At 45.5% G+C, this 26,754-nt stretch overlaps 1 protein-coding gene across 1 annotated transcript in view; it reads right to left on the bottom strand.

Moving 5' to 3' along the window:
- PPM1E (protein phosphatase, Mg2+/Mn2+ dependent 1E) overlaps positions 1-16,484 on the bottom strand; it is a 136,858-nt gene extending 120,374 nt beyond the window's left edge. Inside the window, exon 1 of the mRNA XM_069971226.1 lies at positions 16,222-16,484. Coding sequence (XP_069827327.1) covers positions 16,222-16,403 — 182 coding nt within the window. The 5' untranslated portion in view covers positions 16,404-16,484. The remainder of the gene's footprint in view (positions 1-16,221) is intronic.
- Between the last annotated feature and the right edge of the window lie 10,270 nt (positions 16,485-26,754).

Below are 26,754 nucleotides of genomic sequence, written 5' to 3'. Positions count from 1 at the left end.
AACGGGTTTGGATAGCGTTAAGTAACCTTGTATCTTTTGTCATATTCAAATTTGATATTTTTTTAAGCTATAACAAAGCACTTAAAACGATATAGCACAATCTAATAGTGAATAAAAACCTTACAATTCAAAAGGAACCAAAAATAAAGTTCAGAACTTTTTATTAAAAAAAAAGTCCTCCAAGAGAATTACATAAAACAAACAGCAAAAACCACAAAATAAAAGTTAAGAAAAGGAAAAGTAGGGTCTCTGTAGGTATTATACAAGGACATATACAGGGTGAGAGTTTATCATGATACAAAACCTTTGCCGCTACAATGAGATAGCCCTGACTTGTTAACGTTTGGACCATCTTAAGGTTATAATAAAGGAATATCCCGGCACTCACCAATTTCTTCGTGCTCTTTTATTAAAGTGTCACATTATACACGTACAAGTAAGGAGGACGTGTTTCGGCCTGTGGCCACAGGTCGAAACGCATCCTCCTTACTTGTCTTTGTATGATGTGACACTTTAATAAAAGAGCACAAAGAAATTGGTGAGTGCCTGGATATTCCTTTATTATCTACTTGGACTGTTTCCTACCACAAGCACCACCCCATTACAGAGTGCTGTCTTACTCCTATACCATATATCTCATACATAACTCATCAGCAGGTCTGACTGCTGATCACAAGAAAAAAGGACCCATGTTCCCAGAGTGAATGAACCAGCAGTTGGCATGCTCTTCTGCAGCTCCACTCACTCGCTGTGGGACTGTTGAACATGTTGAACAACTTGAGCATGATCAGGTCTGTCAAAATCAGAGTGTGCAGCATTCGATTATCGGTGGCTGAAGAGATTGTATCCAGCTAGGGAGTCCTTGAAAACATAGCCACCTATGGATCCTATAAAGAATTGAGGTATTTAGCATGTCATGGGAACTGAGGGAAAGTAACTTATCTTGCCCAATAGCGCATGAAGACAATGGTGGTCTTCATGAGTAGGGATGGTCCAAGCGTGCCGAGGTTCGGGTTCGTGTGAACTCGGTTCGGACCATCCCTATTCATGAGGCAACCTCTAAACTAGTTCAGGCACTGAAGGTCCATTTACACAGAAAGATTATCTGCCAAAAAGCCAAAAAATGGGTTTGAAAAGAGGAGAAATCTCAGTCTTTCCTTTATGACCTGTTCCCTGCTTATAGTCTGTTCCTGGCTTTAGCTTCAAATCTTTGGCAGATAATCTGTCAGATAATCTTTCTGGACCCTAATTTTTATAGATAGCTGGTAGAGATGAGCGAACCGGGTTCGGGTTCAAGTCGATCCGAACGTTCGGTATTTGATTAGCTGGGGCTGCTGAACTTGGATAAAGCTCTAAGGTTGTCTAGAAAACATGGATACAGCCAATGACTATATCCATGATTTCCACATAGCCTTAGGGCTTTATCCAAGTTCAGCAGCCGCCGCTAATCAAATGCCAAAAGTTCGGGTTCGGATTGACTCGAGCATGCTCCAGGTTCGCTCATCTCTAATAGCTGGTAATAAGAATTGCCATTAAAGTGACTCTGCACCCACAATCTGACCCCCCAAACCCCTTGTACCTTTGAATAGCTGCTTTTGCCCTGGGGTCTGTTCAGCAGGTGATGCAGTTATTGTCCTAAAAAAAAAAAAAAAAAAAAAAAAAAAAAAAAAAAACTTTTAAACTTGCAGCCCTGTGTCAAATTGCTGTGGCCTAGAGTGTCTATGCCCTAACCTTGCACCACCCCTCTGTCCATCCTCCCTGCCCTCTTTACCATTAGGAATGCTCTGGCAGAACTTCTCCTATTCCTCACTTGTCTGAACACTGCACAGGTGCCTTAACAATCCAACTCAAGTGCAGTGTTCACACAGGTGATGAATAGTAGAAAACCTGCTTGGAGCATTCAGAATGATGAAGAGGGCGGGGAGGAGGGACAGAGAGGTAATGCCAGCCTAATGCACAGACACTCAAGGCCACACCAATCTGACACAGGGCTGCAAGTTTAAAAGTTGTTTTTTAGAACGATAACTGCATCATCTGCCGAACGGACCCCAGGACAGATCTTGGATTAAAAGCAGCTGACGGTATGGGGGGGGGGGGGGGGCAGACTGTGGGTTTGGGGGGGGGGGCAGACTGTGGGTACAGAGTCACTTTAAGTCTCCCGAGGGGACTATTATGTGCGATTATTGCATATACTCATCAGTGTCATGCATACCATTGATCAGTATCAGCAAGTGAGGTGTTCCCAATAAGGTACAAGAGAGTAGCCAATATAACAAAATATTAGGGGTATATCACAAGAAAACATTACACAAGCAGGAAAATCTTACAGCGCACACAGCAAACACCACTTTATAAGCTCCCAGTTGCCAGGCAAACCCATCAAGCGTGGGAGAACAAAGCTTGCTGTAAAGAATATAAGAGGGAAATTTTGTTTGATCAAATCTTGATACAGACATAGCATATAATACAAGGGCAGTTCAAAAGCACAAGCATGAGCTCCCCAACAAAAAGACAGGAGGTGAAGCCGAAAACACAGGACACAGACACTCCAGGGGATTCTCAGAACATGCATGAATGCTCCAGGACAGCTTCCCTACACGCAAGGAACGTACAGGGCTAGCTCAGGACATCCAGGAGATCACCAAGCCAATCTGAAGACATAACTACAGACAGTACAAACAGGGAAAATAAATAAATAAATGAGCTAATAAATTCCATACTTCCTATAAGGCATACCAGAACAGTCTTCACCTGTACGGAGTAATTACAAGACACTGCTCCGCTTTGACGCCGATATTCAGCCTTCAAATTATATAATTGTTAACACAACGATTTAATTAATATAACAAAATGAAGAATTTACACAATTCCCTACAGCGAGAGGGCGGCACAGGAGCTCACACCTCAGAATTAACATTAATTAGGTCTCTACTCCCCTAACTTCTTTGCCACCTGCATAAGAAGGGAGCATTAACCAATTGCCAATTACCCGAAAAACCACGCGGCCATTACGGATGAATATAAATATCAAATGCCGATTTATGGTAAAATGCACGGCCCCTCCATGTAGACTTACCATTAGAAACACTGTCACGGCCGCAGCGGCGTCCCGCGTTCCGGGCCGCCGTCGCGACCGCCTCCTGCCCCATGCAGCAGCCGGTGTCCATAGTCAGGGACCCGGCGCTGCTATTACTTCGGCCCCGGGGGGCGCCTCACCTCTCCACGCTCCTGTCTCTCGCTGTGCCGGCCGGCGCGCGCGTCCCCGCCTCCTAGGGCGCGCACGCGCCGGCTGTCTCAGATTTAAAGGGGCAGTGCGCTCCTAATTGGTAGTTGCACCCAATCACTCCCCTATAAATCCCAGCATGCCCTGTCCCTTGTGTTGGAGCCTCTACATGCTTCCCATAGCGTTGGCCCAGCCCCTGTTGTTCCTGTTTCCTATCTGCCACCTGGTCCCAAGTCCTTGTTCCTGATTCCTTCCTGCTACCTGGTCCCTAGTCCTTGTTCCTGGTTCCTATCCGTTACCTGGTCCCTAGTCTGTGTTCCTGGTTCCTGTTCCCCTGTGTCACCGTGGCTCCTGAGTTCAGCCTGTCACCTGCGGACACGCCTACTGCTCCTGCCACGCCTCGCCTGCCGTCACCAGCAACCAAGCCAGGGGTAGCGACCTGGGGGTCGCCTGCCGCAGCAAGTCCATCCCGCCTTGCGGCGGGCTCTGGTGAAAGCCAGCGGCCCCTTAGACTCCGCTCCCTGGTGAGGTTAGTGCCATCGCTGGTGCCGGTCCAGTGGATCCACTACTCCAGGCGTTACAGTAGGCTCCAACCATGGATCCCGGCGAGGTGCCTGATCTCTGTGACGTCGCCAGAGTGGTCGCTCAACAGGCGCAACAAATCCAGAAACAGTCGCAGCAGATCCAGCAACTCACTGCCGCCTTACAGCGCACACCACCTCCTGACGCTGTTTCTACACTCAGACTTGCTCTCCCAAGCAAATACTCTGGTGACTCTAAGTTGTGCAGAGGATTCCTGACTCAGTGCACCATGCATATTGAACTTTTAAGTAGTCAGTTTTCCACCGAGCGCTCTAAAGTGGCTTTCATCATCAGCCTATTGGAGGGTAGAGCCCTGGCCTGGGCCACGCCACTGTGGGACCGTGATGATCCTGTTGCTGCCAGTCTCCGGGCCTTCCTATTCGAGTTTCGCTCTGTCTTTGAGGAACCTGCCCGTGCTTCTTCAGCCGAGACTGCTCTCCTCAACCTCTCTCAAGGGAGCTCCTCTGTTGGTGACTACGCCATCCAGTTCCGTACCCTGGCGGCTGAACTGGACTGGAATGAAGCCGCTCTAATAGCCACCTTCAAGAAGGGCCTATCCAGTCAAGTGAAAGACGTGCTTTCCGCCCGAGACCTACCTACCTCCCTGAACGAACTCATCCTACTGGCCGCCAGAGTTGATACTCGTTTTTCGGAGAGGGAGGAGGAGGTTCGGCATGAACATCTACTAAGCCGTTCCCGTCGCCATCCCCAGCTGGCGCCGGTTTTCCAGAATCCTGACTTTCCGATGTCCCAGCCCTCTCCTGATATTCCTATGGAGGTGGAACGGGCTCACCTGACGCCTGATGAAAGAATCCGTCGCCTGGAGTTGAATCTCTGTCTCTATTGCGGTGGTTCAGATCACTTTCGGCTGAGATGTCCCCTACGTCCTCAAACGTCCGGAAAATGCTCGCACCTAGGTCCGGTGGGACAGGTGTCCCTAGGTGTGAATGCCACCCTTCCAAGTCTGTCTATGCCAGGGTCCATCCGGACTCCCTCAGGACAAAATCACCAGACTACTGCCTTTCTCGATTCTGGGTCAGCAGGCAGTTTTATTGCGGCTACATTGGTCCAAAGATGGCAGCTACCCGTGACCCGCCTAGCCAGGCCCCTGACTATCTCCTCGCTCACGGGCGAAATTCTTACCGACCGTGTGTACTACCAGACCGCACCTTTAGTCCTCCAGGTGGGTCCTTTACATCAGGAAAAGATATCCTTCTACGTCCTGCCCCATTCTTCCCCCACCGTTCTCCTGGGACTCCCTTGGCTGCAATTACATGCCCCTAAGCTGGACTGGAGAACCGGGGAGATTCTCAGTTGGGGTCAGGACTGTTCCAGCCAGTGTCTCAAGTCACCTCAGCACCTCACCAAGCACTCTATGTCCTCTTACCACCATGAGAACTTACGGAAGGATCTCTTCCACAAACCCACATCCCCTTGCCACGTTATATCTCCTGATCGTCTAGTACCAGTCGTCACCTCTACTCTTCGGAAAGTACCCCCCGGAAAGACCCATGTTCACCCTGCGCTTCGAAGAGGTATTTTGAAGTGGGGACATTCCTCATTGGAGGCCGGGCACTCTGGAGTCCATAAGACCGGCCAACGGATCTCCCGCCACTACTGGTGGTCCAGTCTGTTCCAAGATGTCAAAGACTTTGTGGCTTCCTGTGCCATCTGCAGGCAAGAAAGAGGGGGAGGCCAAAGGGGGGGGGGGGTGTACTGTCACGGCCGCAGCGGCGTCCCGCGTTCCGGGCCGCCGTCGAGACCGCCTCCTGCCCCATGCAGCAGCCGGTGTCCCTAGTCAGGGACCCGGCGCTGCTATTACTTCGGCCCCGGGGGGCGCCTCACCACTCCACGCTCCTGTCTCTCGCTGTGTCGGCCGGCGCGCGCGTCCCCGCCTCCTAGGGCGCGCGCGCGCCGGCTGTCTCAGATTTAAAGGGGCAGTGCGCTCCTAATTGGTAGTTGCACCCAATCACTCCCCTATAAATCCCAGCATGCCCTGTCCCTTGTGTTGGAGCCTCTACATGCTTCCCATAGCGTTGGCCCAGCCCCTGTTGTTCCTGTTTCCTATCTGCCACCTGGTCCCAAGTCCTTGTTCCTGATTCCTTCCTGCTACCTGGTCCCTAGTCCTTGTTCCTGGTTCCTATCCGTTACCTGGTCCCTAGTCTGTGTTCCTGGTTCCTGTTCCCCTGTGTCACCGTGGCTCCTGAGTTCAGCCTGTCACCTGCGGACACGCCTACTGCTCCTGCCACGCCTCGCCTGCCGTCACCAGCAACCAAGCCAGGGGTAGCGACCGGGGGGTCGCCTGCCGCAGCAAGTCCATCCCGCCTTGCGGCGGGCTCTGGTGAAAACCAGCGGCCCCTTAGACTCCGCTCCCTGGTGAGGTTAGTGCCATCGCTGGTGCCGGTCCAGTGGATCCACTACTCCAGGCGTTACAAACACAAATATATCTAGTAGGAAAACTACTGCACTGCAGGCCCTAGGTAAGGACCTGACCATAGCAACCAAATCCCTGCTTTAATATTACAGTGGATCTGATTTTATTTTGTTCTGGATGCTTAAAGGGGTTGGCCACTTTATAGTAAAATTGCTCAGTGTACAGTATTAGTAAGTGTTCTCACTGTATATACTGACAGCAGCTTCATGTGTACCTCATAGAGCTAAAATCAGACTCCTCTCCTCCAGGCTGGGCTGCCCTGCTCTGTAGTGAGTCTGTCCATAAGATGGCTGACATGGAGGAGCATGTGACCATGCCCCGCCCCCCAGTGTCCACCACTGAGCCTGTATATGCCTATGGTGGACACTGGGGGGCGGGGCATGGTCACCTGCTCCTCCATGTCAGCCATCTTATGGACAGAAACACCACAGAGCAGGGCAGCACAGCCTGGAGGAAGGGAGTTTAGCTCTATGAGGTACACAAGGAGCTGCTGTCAGTGTATACAGTGAGTACACTTGCTACTACTGTACACTGAACTATTTTACTACAAAGTGGCCAACCCCTTTAAGGTCATTTTTCCATTTATTTTTTTTTAAATATGCATTAAATCTCCATTAATAATGACGCTTGATCACTTTTTATGTGGTTTGCCCATTTACAGACAGATGCATAATGTGGTAATATATTACATATTCAAATTCATATTCATCTATACGTATACAGAAGACCAGAACAAAATTAGATACCAGCTTTGAGAAAACCATGGCATAAGGTAGGGTAAATTAAATAGACATTTAAAAAAAAAGGTCACTTAAAGGAGTATTCTGATGATGATATGCCTGTCTTCTCCACAAATGCATACAAACATGCCTGACTTATCCACAATCCAAAACGTAGTAAATAACCATTGTCAGAACAACAGCGAAGGCCACAGTGCGCAGAATCGCCGCTCGGACGTGTTAATGTGCCCATACATGCTGCATATGACAAAATCGTTATTTAAAAAAAATATATATATCAGATATTCTTAAAATGATCTTCGGTAGAGTTTCAATCTTTCTACAATTCTAGTATTTTACAATAATGGACTCAGAATGTCTTCCGCTGCCGGCCGCCTTAGACAAGAGATGCAACAACAGCATAGATAAATTTGATGTAATTGGAATTCAGAGGATGTCCGCCAAGACGACAGCAATATGAAATTATTCCAGAAGATCTGTCAAAATGACACATTTGGGAGCAGAGCACACGGGATACAAAACATCCGATAGAAAAAGTCACAGCTTTTAAGTGCAAGCAAGAAAACACTTATACAGGTTTAAATATATTTTTAATCTTTACGTCTTGGAGCAGAAGAGGGTCATTCTCTTGATTTCAAGCATTACTACAAAGTAAGGTTTAAAGGGGTTATCCAGTGCTACAAAAACATGCTCACTTTCCTCCAGTGACAGCATCACTCTTGTCTCCAGTCCAGGTGTGGTTTGCAATTAAGCTCCATTCACTTCAATGGAACATAGTTACAAAACCTGCACCCAAACTGGAGACAAGAGTGGTGCTGTCTCTAGAAGTAAGTGAACATGTTTTTGTAGCACGGGATAATCCCTTTAAGAAGAGTGCCAGTTAGATCTGAAACTTTAAAACCAAAAAAGCTGTTCTATCAAGGCAAACCTCTACTTTCCCAGGCATGAAGCACGCAGACACACCAGATGAACAGCACCCACAGAGAATCCGGATGGTCTAGAAAGGTCACAAAGCCTGGTCCTGGGAACAATAATTGGTACCCGCCTTCTTTTGTCAATAGAACAAAACGTTGCTTTATCGATCAATTTGTAGCCATTATAGACAACTGTTTTATGACTGGCCAGTACCAGGTTATAACACAACCAATAGAGGGTCTCAGTCTTATTGTGTCTATTCATGGAAAGTGTATATGGCTCTGCATTCCAAAGACGGTGGGACTATAGTCGTTTGTTGTGGGAAGCTGCAGGGTGGTCGGTCTGTCCAATGGGAAATGGTGATGATGATTTGTAGCATAAGGTGGTACTTATTTTATACATGTAGCAAAATGTAGTATGCACTGTTAAATCATGGGTCCGGCAACGTTCCCAATGAGCTGGATCAGTATGGCTAGGCAGATTAAAAGGCATTTATACCAAGGATATTATACCACAAACTACATATATGAATATGGTGCTCAATAGGGTCACCTTTATGAGAACACTAAAAAAAAACAGCATTTTAAGAATTTGGAGTTTCCTCTCTGATCTCGTAAGGCAATACATGAAATCGTCCAAATCTCTAAATATACGGCTTTTCCACATGACTGTGATACGCCCATGATCAGGAGTTTTCTATATAGTACAGTGCTTCTCAATTCCAGTCCTCATGCCCTCCAACAGGTCATGTTTTGAGGATTCCCTTAGTATTTCACGTGTAAAATAATTATCATCAGGTATTATCACAGGTGTTCTTTGTATAGGATATCCTCTAAACATGACATGTTGGTGGTACACGAGGACTGGAATTGAGAAGCACTGCTCTAAAAAGAAACATAGAAGATTGTCGGTAGAACACCACTGGGTCCATCTAGTTTGCCCTTTTAGTATTTTCATTCTTATTATCTTAGGATAGATATATATTTATCCCAGGCAGGTTTACATTCTGTTATTGTAGATTTACCAACCACCTCTGCTGGAAGTTTGTTCCAATCAACTCTTTCAGTAAAATAATATTTTCCCACGTTGCTTCTGATCTTTCCCCCAACTAATCTCACTGTGTGCTCTTGTTCTTGAGCTCAGTTTTCGGCTGGCTTCACAACACCAGTGGCCAGATGTTAGCCGTTTAGGATATGCCTTACAAACATGCCTTTTTTCTCTCCTTTCTGCCATTTTTGAGGCTTTGTGATAGTTTTGTCAAAATGCAGCTTGCTGAGATTGTGATTGTTTTTTTTTTAACTGTTTGTTTCCCCATAGACTTTAATGGGATCGTTCTTAAAAACGCCATTGCTGTGGATATGACATTGTTTGTTTCTGGCGTTTTTGTCACCTTTTGTGGTCAAGCAGCTGGATCATGTGCTGGCAGCGGAAAAAAAGTTCAGCACACAAAAACACCTAAACCACAAAAAAAGTTAATTAAAAAAAAAAGTCAAAAATGCTAGAAAAAAAAATTGCATTTAAAAAAAAAAAAAAAAAAAAACAAAACACACAACACAGGCGGGTTTTCTTTTCTGACATTTTATTTTTTTGACCTGAAAAAACACCAAACACAAAAGGCGAGATTTATCAAACATGGTGTAAAGGAGAATTGTCTCAGTTGCCCCTGGCAACCAATCAGATTCCACTTTTCATTTTACAAAGAATCTGTGAAGAATGAAAAGTGGAATCTGATTGGTTGCTAGGGGCAACTGAGACAATTCTACTTTAAACCAGTTTGATAAATCTCCCCCATAGTGTTTGTGAAGGGGCCCTCAATGTGACTTCAGCTTTACACATTGTGATTTTTCAAAATGTTTTGAAATCCCATCTTGATGTGGACATATTCTAAGAATTCAGACAAAACAACAGTAAACTAAGAACGTGCCGCTTGATTTTCAGATTCACAAGGATTGCTCCAGTACCGTATGCAGCCACTCTGCAAACACCCGTTACAAACAGCAATGTATGCAATCGCCTTTCCTCAAGTTGTAACACTTTCCATTACACATAAATGATTAGACGGGAGCGATCTGAAAGGATTCAGCACAATTTCACAACATGAGTTTGCATAATGTTGTAACAGCACATTTATTTTATCGGGAAGAACAGCTAAGCGGGTGTGCTCATTTATATGCAGAAAGGAAAATGCCAGAAAAAAAATAAAAAAATCAGACAATATGTTTCCTTATTCTGCCTGCTTTCAGATTGGAACAACCGGTTCTTGCAAGAGGCTGGTAAAGTAGGCCCACAATGCACTGCCTAGAGAAAGAAAATCATGGTATTAAAATAGGCCTTAAAGGGGAACTAGCAGCAGGTTAGACTAATCTAACCTGCTGATAGCACCCTACTTCGCACGGGGCGCTGAGGATGAAGTTATGTCTTACACTCATCCTTGGCACCATTCTTGTGCAGTTTTTAATGTAATCCTGTGTCTGGTAAAGCCGTTTTGGAGAACTGTCCCACCCCCAGAGCGCTGATCTCCCCCCTGGCGACTCACCCCTTCTAATGATTATCAATAGAGAGGGACGGTCAGGGCTCCAAATGGCCTTACTAGACACAGGATTACATTAAAACAGCACAGGAACAACACCAAGGATGAAGGTTAGAGATATACCTTCATCCGCAGCAACTTGGGTGCAAGAGGGAGCTAGCAGCAGGTTGGATTCATCTAACCTGCTGATAGTTCCCCTTTAGGGTACGTTCACACTTACCGGATCCGCAGCTGATTTTCTGCTGCGGATCCGCAGCAGATTTCATTTAAATAACTAAACACAGCATCAAATCTGCACCATCAAATCTGCTGCAGATCCTGTAGGTGTGAACGCACCCTTAAAGTGTTTTTTTGGGAGGGGTTATCCAGTTTGGGGGCACTTTTTGGGGGGGACCGGGGAGGAGGTGGCTGAAATAAAAGATGTCCACTCACCTCCCCGATTCCAGCGGCAGGTCACTCATTGCGGCGCTCCGGTCCCCGGCCGCTTCCTGGTGTCTGACGCCGCCAGAGACGCTACGTCTCAGGGCCGCTCAGCCACTCAGTAAAGGAGGCGGGATCCGTTTGAAGTCCGCTCGGTTCCCGCCTCCTTCACTGAGTGGCTGAGCGGCCCTGAGACGTAGCGTCTCGGGCAGCGTAAGACACCAGGAAGCGGGCGGGAACCAGAGCGCCACGATGAGTGACCCGCCGCCGCTGGTCCCCCCCAGAAAGTGCCCCCATGCTGGAGCACCCCTTTAAAAGATGTATAAATTTGGGCTCAAAATTGCTAAAAACTGCTCAATATCCTTATATTCCTAATTTCTATTCCTAATTCTAATTCAGGCCCCTGTTGATGTCTGTCCGTGCTGGCTGGCACCATGACATCCATAGTGATGATATATCAGGTGACCACTGTGACATATGCAGTCCATGTCACCACAGTGGGCCATCACTATGGACACTATCTGCACAAAAGATCAGGGGACCTATTAAACCAGTGCCACAGTGAATCAGTAAGGTAAAAAAAATATATATATAATATATATATATTGAATCGCCTGCTACTCTTACGCCAATGTTTCCCTGGTTCCATGCTGTTCTCTGTACACCTGTTCCCAATGTTGTGAATGCTGCAGCCAGTGACTGCCATGGGAGCGCTCTTGATTTTGACCTATTTTTCTCTTTTCGTTTCTTGAGCGCACAGGTTCTGCTGGTCAAAAAATTGGCAGAAAAACCTTTAGGTTTTACACACAGCTTTTTGTGGCAGTTTTTCATAGTTTTTTGGGGTTTTGGGGCTATGTTCATACATAGCGGAAATGCTAGCGATACTGATATTTAAAGACAGTGTCCACTCATTACTGATAAAGATGTTGGGGCTGCAGGAATCACAAACATGCATACTTACCTGTCCCTCGCCGCTCCACCCCAGGGTCAGCCGCTGTCCTCTTCAAAGCTACCACTGAGCGGCGAGGGACAGTCTAGACAGTCCACTGACATGTTGTGGTGGAAAGGAAATGTCCTCTCAGGAAAGACAGCACAGATTTCTCTATGTAAAACCATATACTGTGGCAATGGAACAACCATATTTCATACCTTGGTAAAAAAAAAAGTTAGGTGTCCTATGCAACAACTTCATTTTATACAATGCTGGAAACATGCTCTACCCAATGGTGAAACCGAAGACTGGGCATCACTATTCTGCAATGTATACTGGTTAAATTCCTTAAATGGATTCTTTTTCTGCTACCTTAGGTAGTCGTCTTATAGAGGTTTCACTGTGTTTGGGATTCTCATAGTATAAGCTGTCATCAGGGTTTGGAGCACCTTATTCATACTCAAAAAAGTGTATTCTACCAGTGACCTATATAAGCCCACATTGCCATAAACCCGTCTTTTCTCATTACGCTGCGCAGCGGCTCGCTTTACTGTGACTGCAGGCAGAAAGAATACGCTGTTCAGGTCTGCAGATATACAACATTATCATTATCACTAGTTTTCCAAATGAAGTTCTTCCAGCTGGCTATGGCATCACAGGGTTATGTATTGCTCACAGATATAGATAATAACCTATTATATCATAGACGAGGATCTCAGAAATTGCAACAAATGTTATGGGAACCCATTCCAACCTTGGGGCCCGTTCAAACAATAGAAAACAGTTGGAAATTTCGAGTGGAACCCATTACAACCTTGACTCAAAGAAATAAATTGCTTATTGAATATTAAAGGTAAAACCTATTTGATATCCATCATGGAGCCCTATGGATTTCCCAGCAAACAATTATATTCACAAATCATTGTTGCAGCAGGTCCAGAACACGTTTAGGCCTTCAGTCAGTAGCATGCCTACTAGGTAGTTGATCACGTAAATTGTCAGGATAAACTGTCTTGTGTGTGTACATAAAGAGATGCACTATTCCTGGCCATTATATCGCTTGTATCTGGCATTTTACTAGCTCCCCCCCCCCTTTTCCTTGCAGGCTCCAGCACTTCCGGCTTACCCTGAGCTCAGTTCCTAATTGGGAGGAGACTAGCTGCTCAGATGTTTTCAATAGACATGACACAGAGAACAGGAGATCCTATTTACCTACTTCTCTGTAGCAAACCCTAAGAAGTAGTGGCAGTATGGAGGATATTACAGAGCAGCACTAAGCATTGTCCAGCACTGGGATGAGGGAAGAAGCAAACAGTGTGTCTGTTTGTGTTTCTAGCTCTGCACCTCTCTTCATTGACTTATATGTACATTGTAAGATAATCCCTCAGTGAGCTGCAAAAAAATCCAGGCGGATAATGCACTAAACTTTTTGCTTTATTTGTTCTTATTATATGGCTCTTGCAGGGGAAGCAACTTCTAAGCAATATTTAATAAAAGTTAATCAGGTGAGACTGGCTCTATTTGTTATTACAGCATAATTTTTATATTGTGCAGGACCCCGAAGAAGCTCCAGGTAAATACATAGAAAGTCCTTCACGTGTAAGAATTTTCTTTATCTGTATTTGTTATCTGCTCATTTCTCTTCATTCTATAATGATTTTTGTAAGAATTCTACAACTGTAACATTATTTGATTTTTAGCCTAATTTTACAAATAATCCCAGTGCAGTATGTGTGTATGGTGAAGGGACATTACCAGATGGATACAGCACTTCACAGCTGACCAGATTCAGCAAGAACGCCTTCTTATAGAATAGCAGGATTACGTGTATGGGGAAATACCAGCCGTATCTTTGCTCTGGTCACTACTCTCAAGAACTTGCAGCAGAGTTTCGGCACCACCATCCAGAAGGAAAAAAAACGCACCGTGTAGATAGTCCCTTGGTCCCAGTTCCGCTGGTGGTGCTCAATAGAGATGAGCGAACCGGGTTCGGGTTCGAGTCCATCCGAGTTCGGGTTCAGATGGACTCGAGCATGCTCAAGGTTCGCTCATCTCTAGTGCCCAATCAATCAGTAGAATACACACTAGATACTTGTCCAAAGAAGACTTAATGTTGAGGCACTCACCACTGCTTCTTCAAAAAAATTACTCTCTTTATTCACATAAATGCAGGTACATAGATACAGATGATGGAACGGGCGACAGAAGAAGGTACAGACGATGTTTCGGTCCGAGAGGAAGCATGCAAGCTACGCATGCGAAACAGGCTGTCACCCGTTCCATCATCTGTATCTATGTATCTGCATTTATGTGAATAAAGAGAGTGATTTTCATGAAGAAGCAGTGGTGAGTGCCTCAATATTAAGTCTTCTTTGGACAAGTAACTACTCTCAAGAAGTTTGCAGAACTATAGAAACTAACCTGTACCTTACCACCGACCAAAGGTAAAGTAGCACTGGAAACTGATGCTACTAATTTATACATCACGGGATAAAATCCAAAAGGATTCCTTCCTTCCCACATAGTTTTTAGCATTGTTTGCTTAAAAAAAAAAAAAATTATAATATATAATAATAAATTATTATTATTATTATTATTCCACTTCTCCCGCAAAAAAAAACCCTGCTGCATTCAAACAAAACAAAAAAAATAAAACAATGAAGGGGGGGGGGGGGGGATATAAAACCGTGCAAGACTAAAAACTCACAGCAACCAATCACAGCTCAGCCTTTCATATCTTAATGAACTTTGGTAAAATGAAAGCTGACCTGTGATTGGCTGCTATGGGCAAACCATTTTTTTTTCCCCACAAAGTACTAAAGATAGCAAAGAACGGTTGTTGTTAAACAACACTCATGAACGTTATTTTCGGCCGGTGTGTAGCAACAACGCCCGTTCTTTGCAATCTTTCGTATGTTGTGGGAACATAGCCTTAGAATAAAAAAGCATGCATACAGTAATTCATGATTCCATAGCAATCTTGAAACATAATACAAAAACATTATGACCAGTAGCAACACCCCATACAAAAAAACCCTCCTAAATAGTCCTGAAAGCTCCGCAGGGGCTGTCCCCTAGCTTTTCCACAGTCTTGAACGCCAAATCTTTCTAGGTTTGATGACCACACAGCTTCTACACAGGTTGTCACCCAGCTGTCTATCACTACCCAATGGTGACTGTGCAAACCTAAACTTCCCGCAATTCTAACTGGCTGGTTAGGGCCGCCATATTGGCGGTCACCACGCTTTCCAGAGAACTGACGGAACTCTATCTGATATACTTATTTCTTTGTATCTAATGTGCCTCTAATAAATACTGACTTTTTACTTTAACCTACAGCGCCGATCCATTGCCATCACCTATCACAACCTAAGAATTGGAACAGAACGTTATCCACCTGTATAAGACGTCGCTAAGTGATATAACCTGTTGCCTAGTGATAAAGGACAATGAGGAATCAGACTATGCGCACATATAGTTCATGGATATCTGTGGTTTCCAACCTAAGAGTCTCTAACCATTGTACAACTACAACTCCCAGCATGCAGGGCAGATGCTAGGGACACTGGGAGTAGTAACAGTGCTACATATGGAGAACACTGATATATAGAGATAGAGATATATATATATATATATATATATATAGAGCCAGTGGAGTGCTGGCACAGCAGCACAGGAGGTGTATCAGGTGAGCAGCAGGAGGAGGAGAAGGTTCATTCAGGACGGGGCTCCGTGTAACCTCTACAAGGTGACACACCGGTCTGGAGACTGATGGGCTCTATGGGATGAGGACATGGCCGGCTGGGGATCTTATGTAACAGGGTTTATATGGATTGTCAGCCGGGTCTCCCCTGCCGGATAGCTGTCACTCCAGGTGATCGTCTCCCTGGCAGCGGCTGCCCAGCACAGGGCTCCCTGGCAGCGGCTGCCCGGCACAGGGCTCCCTGGCAGCGGCTGCCCGGCACAGGGCTCCCTGGCAGCGGCTGCCCGGCACAGGGCTCCCTGGCAGCGGCTGCCCGGCACAGGGCTCCCTGGCCGCGGCTGCCCGGCACAGGGCTCCCTGGCAGCGGCTGCCCGGCACAGGGCTCCCTGGCAGCGGCTGCCCGGCACAGGGCTCCCTGGCAGCGGCTGCCCGGCACAGGGCTCCCTGGCAGCGGCTGCCCGGCACAGGGCTCCATGGCAGCGGCTGCCCGGCACAGGGCTCCCTGGCAGCGGCTGCCCGGCACAGGGCTCCCTGGCAGCGGCTGCCCGGCACAGGGCTCCCTGGCAGCGGCTGCCCGGCACAGGGCTCCCTGGCAGCGGCTGCCCAGCCAGCTATCTCCATCCCCCACTGTCACTACTGCCTGTCATGTCTCCTGAACAGAGTCTATGAATAGGACACCCCCGCACACACCTGCCCATGCCCCCCGGGCCCCCCAGCACATAGCGATAGATCCGCCACTTAACTATTTGCAGAGTTGCTGCAGGCACAGGTCCAGCGCTTCTCCCTCCACCTCCTCCGGAGTGATGTGATCGGACAGTGGACGGAACGGGATCGGGTCCTCTTCCCCGAAGGGTCCCCTGAACTCCCCGAGAAAAAGCTCCAGGAACCTGCGGCAGGTTTTCTCCTCGTTGGATGCGCCGGACATCGCTTCTCATTCCTGGGCGGAGATGCTGGAGGAAGGAGCGGCGGCGGCGGCAGCACTACCACTGGCACTGGCGGCACTGAGCGCGGCTCTCATACATCCGAGCACACAGGCAGCTGTGACGACAGCAGGCGGTCATGTGATCCCGGGGGCGGGGCCTGAGAGCTGTCACCCAGCCGCTACCAGTCCGTGCCCCATCCGTGTCATAATGACATCTATGTAGCATCGTGCTGGGACGGGGACAGACTGGACGATGTCTCCGGCCCTGTAATTCTGTTCCTTCCATACATAGGGAAGATGTGATCATATTCATCAATAGGCGAGGATGGTATGAAGATATGATGAAAGATCTATAAGGCTATGTTCACACAACGGATCCTTTCGTAAAAGTTGCAACAATGGCCGGACTTTTCACGAAAAGATACATTGCCTTGTCTTCTATGGGATCCAGGCCGGAGTGTATACACATAGTATATGCTCCGGCCGGGATCCCTCGCTGCGCCGTAGAAAACCGACATGTTAGTTATCTGCGGCCGCTATTCAGTGAATACCCTGTCAGTGCACACAATGGAGTGAGCGGCTTCGGCCGCACACTCCATAGTGTGCTGTGGGGAGTTCTGTTGCGGGCGCACACGGATGTGCCCGCATCAGAACTCTGCGGCTGCAAAAATCATCCGGGGCGATCTTCTCAGAGACTCATACATTGTGTGAACATAGCCTAAATATAGAACTGTGCTCCAATGTGTAGGATAAAACAGTATCCTGCCACCACATGACCACATATCACTGCACTAAGGAATTGTTGGACTCCCCAATAGGCAGGTAAGTTGCTTCAGTAGGTAGATAGGACCCCCAGTATGTACCTTTCCCAGTATATAGGCTACCACAGTATTTTCCCTAGTAGGTAGGTTCTGGAAAATATAGTTCCAGTACATAGTTTCAACCTGTATACAGGCCCCCATCAGGTAGCCTTCCCAGTATACGGTTTATGCCCCAGCCCCAGTAGGTGGTTTCCCCAGTATATAGGCTCCTGGTAGGTAGTTTCCCCAGTATATAGGCTCTTGATACATAGGCTTCCAGTAGGTAGTTTCCCCAGTATATAGGCTCCCAGTAGGTGGTTTCCCCAGTATATATGGGGTACTCGACCGGTGACATACTGAGATGTTACTGGTGATGCCACTTCTGTGGTTGTTGGTCGGTTATGTTTACAGCTCAGCCATAGATGGTAGTATCAAGACGCCAGTGCTAGTCCTGCTTTGTGTTGTGGCTGGCTGTACTGTTCCCCAAATGGTCGGTAACCTGCCAGGCTATAGTGGGTCCTTTGGGCTCTTGTCATGGTAGTCCTGAGTACCGTCACCCACAGAAAGGGGAAAAATAACCCAAGGTGTGCAGTTTGTGTGTATAGGTGCTGGTACGGAGGAAAAGATGACCCAGTCCCAGTGATATAAAAATATAACAGTTTTACTGTACAGTCTCTCAGTAGTGCAAAACACTTTGGCAGCAAATAGATAAATCTTCACACGGACTATAGTGCTTGAACTTGTCTGTGGTTAGGAGATGCTTAAAGAAGTAGAGTAGAGGTAGTTGTAGCAGTGCTTGAAGAGTTGGAAGTAGAGTAGAATAGCGTAGAGGAGAGGAGTTTGTCAAGAGAGTCCTAAACCAATGTAGCAATGTACTCTGCCAGAACTTGAGAGAATACTTGAGAGTTAGAAGTTTACTTGTACCTGTGTATGGACTATAGTCTGACCACCTTCAGTGTCTAGTTACTTGTCCTCCTAGGGTGATACAAGCCCCAGCCTTGGTTACCTGGGTGAAGCTAAGTTCCTGAGCCTTTCCGATTACCTGCACTGCAAGATAGGATATGTAGACCTTCTGGTAGCTTTGTTGTATCCAGGCTAGTTCCTTTTTTATATCAGGATACTACCCTGCACCTTTTAGACTGGTTCATGGTGTGCGTTAGGATGTTCCCAGACTCTTCTCCCTCTTGTAGTGTTTAGCACAGCATAGTAGATATAGGATAAGTGCTGAAAGAACTAAGAGGGAGATTTATCAAACTGGTGTAAAGTAGAATTGTCTTAGTTGCCCCTAGCAACCAATCCGATTCCACCTTTCATTCCTCACAGATTCTTTGAAAAAAGAAAGGTGGAATCTGATTGGTTGCTAGGGGCAACTAAGACAATTCTACTTTACACCAATTTGATAAATCTCCCCTTAAGTGTCTCTAGTTGCATCTGACCACACTCGTGTCTTAGTCTAGACTCAGACTTGTCCCAGACAAGGGTGCTGGCAGAGCCAGGCCCTGGCTTGGCTACAGCAGGGACATCTGCTCTGTGTGTCCTTCTCCCACGAGAATCTGGATCAGAACTGACGCTACACTTCCTCCCACCAAGTAACTTCCTACAGGGGCTAAGTAAGGTACCCCGTGAGTGGTGAAAAAGAATGTGTGCAAAAGAAAGAAAAAGAGTGATAGGCTAGAAGTAGAGAGCATATACTATAGATCAGCAAAACACAGGGTACACATAAAACGGTAACCCTTTCCTAGCTTCAGCTGTTTAATAAGAGCATACATATAAAATACTGACAACTAGTGGTGAAACTCTGCGCTTCATAACCACTTAACGGGGAGTAAGAAACTTTTGCGACAGGTGTATAAGAGAAAGAACTCCCATGGTGGGTCACCACATATAGGCTCCCAGTACACAGTTTCCCTTGTATATAGGCTCCCAGTAGGTAGTTTCACTAGTATATAGGCCCCAGCAGGTAGTTTCTCCAATATATAGGCCCACAGTAGGTAGTTTCCCCAATATATATAGGCCCCAGTAGGTGGTTTCTCCAATATATGGGCCCCAGTAGGTAGTTTCTCCAATATATAGGCCCACAGTAGGTAGTTTCCCCAATATATAGACCCCAGTAGGTAGTTTCGCGAATAAATAGCCCCACAGTAGGTAGTTTCCCCAGTATATAGGCCCCAGTAGGTAGTTTTTTTCCAATATATAGGCCCCCAGTAGATAGTTTCCTTGAAGACGTGTGCAGTATGGGTGACATCGTCATAGGTGTGTGATCCAAAGGAGAAGGTTGTTCTGGGCCTATAATGGCCGCAGCCAAGAAGCTGTCAGTGGTCTAGAAGATGAGCACTGTGTTTAACTGTTAGGACATGTATACAGTTACAAATGCCGCTTATCCACATAGCCCACCGCAGTGTTTAACTCATGAGGACACTCATGCAAATTGAAGGGGTTCAAGAGGGCAGTAAAAAAATCTGTCAAACCATCTTCTTGCTACACTGCTGGTATGTCCAGCCACGATGAGTGCTTGAGACCATAGGAACCATTAAATTACTTTAGTGTCCACCAATGGATCACTAGCTGCCAGGATGTTGCTAGGGTCTTCAATGTTCCCCCCCCCCCCCCCCCCCCTTGTGACTCTATTTATGGCGGTATAGCTTCAAATAATGTAGTCACCAGATACCAGTTGTACACAATGAGAAGTGTATGCAGTACAATTACATCTAGTGACTCACAGAAGACGTGTTCTCTGATTAAATTAATTCACTTTCCTTTTTTTCTCTATTCAGCCTTAAACCACCATAAAGACTTATCTCTTCACACAAACTCTCCATCTTATTTCTACCCCCTATATCCTTCTCAGTGCTTCCTACTCAATGTCAGTGTCCCCAAAAATATGACCGGCTATGCTGAGGCCCTGATTACCTGAAAAAGTAGTGTATAGGCACAATTGGCTGGATTATTTGGCACTTCAATCTTTTTTAATTATTAAAAAATAAAAAAGCAACTTTGATCTGCCAGTTGACTCTGGCTGCTTGCTGTCCCCTCACTCATTGTGCACCAAGCTCAGCATGGAAGAGGCTATGTCATTCCGCTCAGCAGAGTTATCAGGGGGACAGTAAGCAGCACTCTCTACAGAACGCTCCTTACTGTCTAGCCACAAATGGGTTAAGTGGGGATGCTCAGCATTCCCACTTAACTCTTTCCAGATAAACTGAGCAGGACATTGCACGCTGCCGCCAGCAGAAATCATCCACCGTTCTACAGTACAAGGAGCGGGGAGTCCTAGCTCCTGTTTGTACAGTTTGTAGCATGCAAAATGTACAAAGAAGAACAGGGGAAATAGGCATATAAACCTATGGCTTATTTCCATAACCTTTTCAGTCTTTTTTTAAAAAAAAATATTTAAATGAGCCTTAAAAGCCCAGGGGCGGTATCCAGCATAGCAGAAGCCCAGGTGAGTTCAGGCCATGTCTTTTTTTATCTGTCAGTGAAATGGGGTGGGTGGATGCAATGTTTACAGAGGTGTTGAATAAGAGGAAATGGGGTGGACTTGCCTGGGCTTTTGCTATGTTGGGGAACACACTCTAAGCTTTTGGACCTTATTTCTATATTAACAAATAGCCTTACATTTTTGTGCTGAAAAGAACTATGGAATCATGGTGACTAGGCATATCTAGCCATTGGCTTATTTACACCCATTTTTTTTTTCTGCTGACAAAACAGGTTTAACCAGTGCTGGACTATAGAAAACTGTAAATGATGCCATGTTTACCAGATTGACCACATACTTTACAATACAAGACGTGTTGTGATGTTTATTTTGTGTGAATATTTATATAGGGAGCACGTTCCATGCACAAGCCCTATTCTTATTAATAGTGTTCATGGACGGAACTCGCCGGACATGGGACATATCCATGGTGATCTGATCTTCCAGTGTCAGCTATGACTGCATGTTGATCTGGGGAGAAAAGCATAGTGACTGTTACCCTTTAATAAAATGACTCTTATTCCATCCTTCTTTCACGCTAATAAATGTAAGAACTAGTCATCACTTCAACACATTTAGAAAGCTCTGTCAAGTTGGTTATCAAGGAAGGGAAGTTATGTATATGTTTGACAGGAAAGAATTTAATGTTTAATCTTGATGTACTAATATCCTATTGTTATCTTTGTCACTGTGTTGTCTACGACGCCCTTAAACAATTAACATCCACACAAACTGGATATGTATTTAACTATGTGACTAAACTTCTGATAAAACTGCCAAACATGTTCACCACATTGTTAATGCAGCTAAATAGAAAATGAAAGGCAGCAGATTATTCCCCCGGAGAAAAAGAGGAGAATCTGGAGGCCCCCGTACACATTAGATGGTTGGCTGGCCTTAGAATCAGAGGGTTCAGCTGACCCAGTACGTATCTAGGGGGAGATATGCTAGATCGGCACCCGTTTACTGGGCCTATTACACGGCCCGATAATCGTTAAGCACTAAAGATCATATTAGATATGTAATGGAGCCGCGTCACAAAGGAGAGGGAGTTTTGTCACACTGGGGGCAGGCGGGCCCGCCTCCAGTGCTTCAGGCCGTGACGGTGCCAAGAAAAAGTACCATCCCCAGGGATGGTACATTGACTTTAAGTCAATACTTTAAACTATTCAAAAGCTTAAAAATTTAAAGGGAACCTGTCACCCCCCGTGCCGGGTGAAGGCCGCCCGACCCCTCGCTAGAGACCCTTATACTTACCCCTTCTCTTCAAGTCCCGCGTCTGGAGCCAGTCCCGGGACGGAGATATCCCCGTCAGAAGCCATGCGCGCGTGCTGCAGAGATGAGTCCGACGCCCATAGAGAATGACAGCTCCATTCATTCTTTATGGGCGTCGGAATCATCTCTGGAGTCCACATGCTGGGCTTCCGACGGGGATATCTCCATCCCGGGAGAAGGGGTATAAGGGTCTCTAGCGGGGGGTCAGGTGGCCTTCACTCCAGGACGGGGGGGAGGGGGGGGGGTGACAGGTCTCTTTTATGGCAGCAAATAAAAATTACCTTATCAATGGTTTGAGTTGAGTTGGACAGCAGTGTGAAGGAAAAGCAGTCAGCACATGCTTCGCATCTCTGGAAACTCCTTCAAGGCTACTGGAAAACCATTCCAGGTGACTACTTCATAAAGCTGAGAGAGCGCCCAAAGTGTGCAAAGCAAAGCAAAACTATGAAGAATCCAAAATATAAAACGCATTGCGGTTTTTTTAACCCTTTTTATTCCTCAATTCCATATGTGCCACTTTATAGCTTTCATGTCTTCAATATGAATTTACAATGTAGAAAAGAAATAAATAATAAAATAAATAATAAATAAATAAAACAAGAAAAAAACATGGAATGAAGAGATGTGTCAAAGCATGTGACTGGCACTTAATAGAAATAAATGTTTCGCCACATAAAAAGGTGCAATAAAATCACCTTCTATTATTTTTGCTCCCATGGTTGTATGATAGTAGAGCAGCATAGCTGAGAAATAAATCGGATTACTTCTCCATAGCCCATCAAATAACACTGCATATCTTGATATACTCCTCCATGTGAATCCTGGTCATTTTTATGCATGCTACATTAACGCTTTTCTTCAGGCACACACACACTTAATTTATCAGTGATTTAATATCAGTATAACTAGAGATAGTGTAGCATTATTAGATCCATTTTTCTCAGTAACTGGACTGTGTAAAATGAAGTCTGCAAAATGAAGGTTGTCCAGTGCCAAGAAATGCAGAGCATGAGCTTGGGCTGGCTGGTACAAAAAAAAGTTAGACTTAAAAGGGAGGTCTGGTGTCAGGCGTTCTTTTTTTTTTTTTTTAAAGAGGCAGTCCACTGTTCCCCCCTCCTGTTCCCAGGCCCCCAGCCACTTCCTGGTCTGCCGGACTCCAGACCTCTCCTTAAATCACTGTCCATAGCTTTGACCTAACTTGGTCATTGATTGTTTTAGAAGGCTTTCCTTTCATGCAGAGCCAAATGCTTAGTGGGGACCAGGAACCAGGATGGAAGAAGAGATGGATTGGGGCAGGTAAGTATAACTTTTCCCCCCCATTTTTATGCCAGGTCAAACCTATAGTCTACAGAGTAACGTGTTCTCTATTTTCTCTCTCTCTCTCTCTCTCTCTCTCTCTCTCTCTCTCTCTCTCTCTCTGTATTTGGAGCATTTCAGCAATTACCTTTACTGGTTTTGTGGTCTGACCAAAAACATTTACATATTTTATAGTCCTGGTTGCCTCTGATTTCAACAGTGTTTTACTTTTTCGCTATGTCCCCTTGTTTCTGAGTCCCCTTGTTTCTGGGATCCCGCCTCCTTCACTGAGTGGCTGAGCGGACCTGAGACGTCACGTCTCGGGCTCGCGTCAGACACCCGGAAGCGGCCGGGAACCCAATGCGGGACCCGCCGCTGGAACCGGGGAGGTGAGTGGACGTCTTTTCTTTCAGCCACCTCCTCCCCGGCCATATGAAAAAATAGCCCCCATGCTGGACAACCCCTTTAAGTGTACCATAGGCTGTTGGCAAAATTTGTCATCGCTCTGCCACAACTATCACAGCACTAAAGTGGCAGCCGCAGTACACAATAAATAACAATACATTTAACCCCTTAAGGACAGAGCCTAAAATGGCCTTGAGGACCGCGCCAATTTACAGTTTTGTCTTTTTAGTTTTTTTCCTCCCTGCCTTCTAAGAGCTATAACTCTTCAACTTCTCTATCTACAGGGCCATGTGATGGCTTGTTTTATTCAGGAACAGGTGTACTTTGTAATGCAGCCTTTCAATCTACCATAAAATTAATTATGGAACCCCCAAAATATCATTTATGGGGTGAATTTGGGGCAAAAAATGCACTTCTGCATATATATTTATTTTATTTTTCTTGGGGGGGTTTCTGTGTTTACACAATACAAATTACAGTAAAACTGACATTTTATCTTTGTTGTATATGTCGGTCTGAACATAGCGATATGCATGTTTACATAGCTTTTCTAATGTTTTTCTATTTTTATCAACAGTAAACCTTTTTTTTTGCTAATAGGTATATTTAAAATGGCCCTATTGAGACTCTTAGCGCATTGATTTTATCACCTACGAGGCTGTAAGAGGCATAATTTTACCACTGGCATTTTTACCACTTTTTGTTCAGGCCATCCATCATACAGGAACAATATTGTTTTATTTTAATAGATTGGACATTTACGCACGCTACGGTATATAATATGTTTATTTCATTATTTTTATGTGTTTTATTTATAAAATGGGAAGGGGGGGGGGTGATTCAGACTTTTATTGGGGGAGGGGCTATGGCGTGTTTTTTGAAACATTTATTCATTTATTTATTTTTACACTTTTTTAGTTCCCATAGGGGACTATTACACACACACATTACATTGCATTCACTAATCCCTTAGCATAGCAGGGATCAGTGATATCTTCTGATAGAGCCTGCCTGTGACAGACTCAGAAGACTGAAGATCTGCTTACACAGAGGTAAGCTGTATACCTCCGGCAGGCAGGCCATGCGATCGGGACCCCCGCAGACACGCTACAGGGGTCCCAGTTCGTAAGTGACAGGAGCTGCTCCTGTCACTTACACTTAAACGCTGCGGTCACGGATTCCATTTTTCATTCTTTTGACAAACGTCGGAATCCGTCTGACCATAGGATGGAGTCTATGGCATGGGCAGCTGTGAGCGGGGGCGAGCTGCAGAACCCACCGCAGGTAATCCACGCGGATTCCATAGCGTGCACATACCCTTACTTCAAATTGTAGCCCAAATGTGAGCTATTGAACCTGCGGCCTCACTAGTAACTCTGACCACATATGAGTGCTGTGTTAACCATTGGCAGTGTTTATCAAATATATATGTAGAAATATGTATATTGGAGCCAACACTGCCAATTGAACAGTAGAAATATAGTATAGCTCTACTATATATTTGCAAGAATATCCACACACAGCAGAATTGTAAGTCACAACTAAATTTAGTTTTTGTCTGGCAAGAAAATAAAAACAAGAGTTGGCAATCTTATTTGTTGCAGTTCTTCAGCCTCCTCATCGAGACATCACGCTATTGCATGTCACCACCTGTGACATCTGTTACTCCACTGAAGTGTATCTAAAGTCACTCACAGAAAAACCTTTTAGGGAATGCACCTTGGTGCAAAAATGAGTCTGTGTTCCTGACCGATCATGTATTTTTCAGGCTTTTCTAGCACCATGACAAGGGGAAAACCATTACACCCCCATCCCAACCGATAGACATTGAACCCTTTTTTAACCAGTAGCAACCACACCTGGGAGAAACTGGGCAATTTGGAGCTGCCGACTGTAGGTACCGCGCCAATACAGGAGAGCCTTTAGCTCTTCAGCTCTCTCTTCAACATCTCTGTGTACTATAGATGACGGAGAATTCTCCCTAACACCCAGTAGGTCTCTCTTCCATGGCTCCTGGTTTAACCAATGGCTCCCCTACCCTCTACGGAGCCCGGGTAGATGGCTATTTGCATGTTCTACTGCTTTTTAAATAGTCATCCTACTGGCCCAAAGAACCAGGAATCTATACACCTACTTAGTTGTATGTGTTATGTTTTTTTTCCGGTTAATAATTTGACAAGTGGTAATATGCACTATATGTACAGTTTTTATTATTCTCCTAATAAAACAATGAATTTAAAAAAAAAAGAGTGCTCTTAGCTGTTTATTAGCTTCACTTACTGGCAGTCTACACGCCACACATTTCAAGAGAGAGAAAGCTAAAATAACATGAATACAACTGTATTAGAGATGAGCGAACCTCGAGCATCCTCGAGTCGATCCGAACCCGACCTTTTGGCATTTGATTAGCGGTGGCTGCTGAAGTTGGATAAAGCCCTAAGGCTATGTGGAAATCATGGATATAGTAATTGGCTGTATCCATGTTTTCCAGACAACCTTAGAGCTTTATCCAAGTTCAGCAGCCCCCGCTAATCAAATACCGAACGTTCGGGTTTGGATCGACTCGAACCCGAACCCGGTTTGCTCATCTCTAAACTGTATGTGTTAGTAGAGGCCACTTTTTCTAATTCATAGTAAGAAAATTTTCAGTAGCACAGTCCTTCCATGCTGTAAACAAAAAACAAAATGCTGCAGACCAAAAAGTACATATGGTGGAATTGATTGAGAAAGATCCAGCTGAGCTGAAATGTTGCTGTTCAAGTTAAGAAACAAAAAAGCCACGATGATTTTACCTTTTATATGCTGTATGGCTTTGATATTTCTATGTTTAAAAAATGTCCTGTAATCCCTGCAGCATCAGCACTGATTCCAGCAAGTAGTCTTCTCAGTATGAGGTGGCAAAATGTAGAATGTTTTAGCAGTAGAGTTGAGTAGGGATCAAGTATAGTACTTGCTCGTGTATTGTGGGTATTCAAAAAGTATCCGATACTAGAGCGAGTACTGCATGCTGCTCGGGTTATCGTGTACCATAAACTGTTGAAAGGCTGCAGAACAGCCTTTCAACAAGCTTTAAGGCTGTGGAAATGCATATTGAACTTCC

The sequence above is a fragment of the Dendropsophus ebraccatus genome, chromosome 5 (genome assembly GCF_027789765.1).
Source record: "Dendropsophus ebraccatus isolate aDenEbr1 chromosome 5, aDenEbr1.pat, whole genome shotgun sequence".
Classification (NCBI taxonomy): domain Eukaryota; kingdom Metazoa; phylum Chordata; class Amphibia; order Anura; family Hylidae; genus Dendropsophus; species Dendropsophus ebraccatus.
Note: the sequence above shows the minus strand (reverse complement) of the source record. Positions and strands in the feature narration are given on the sequence as shown.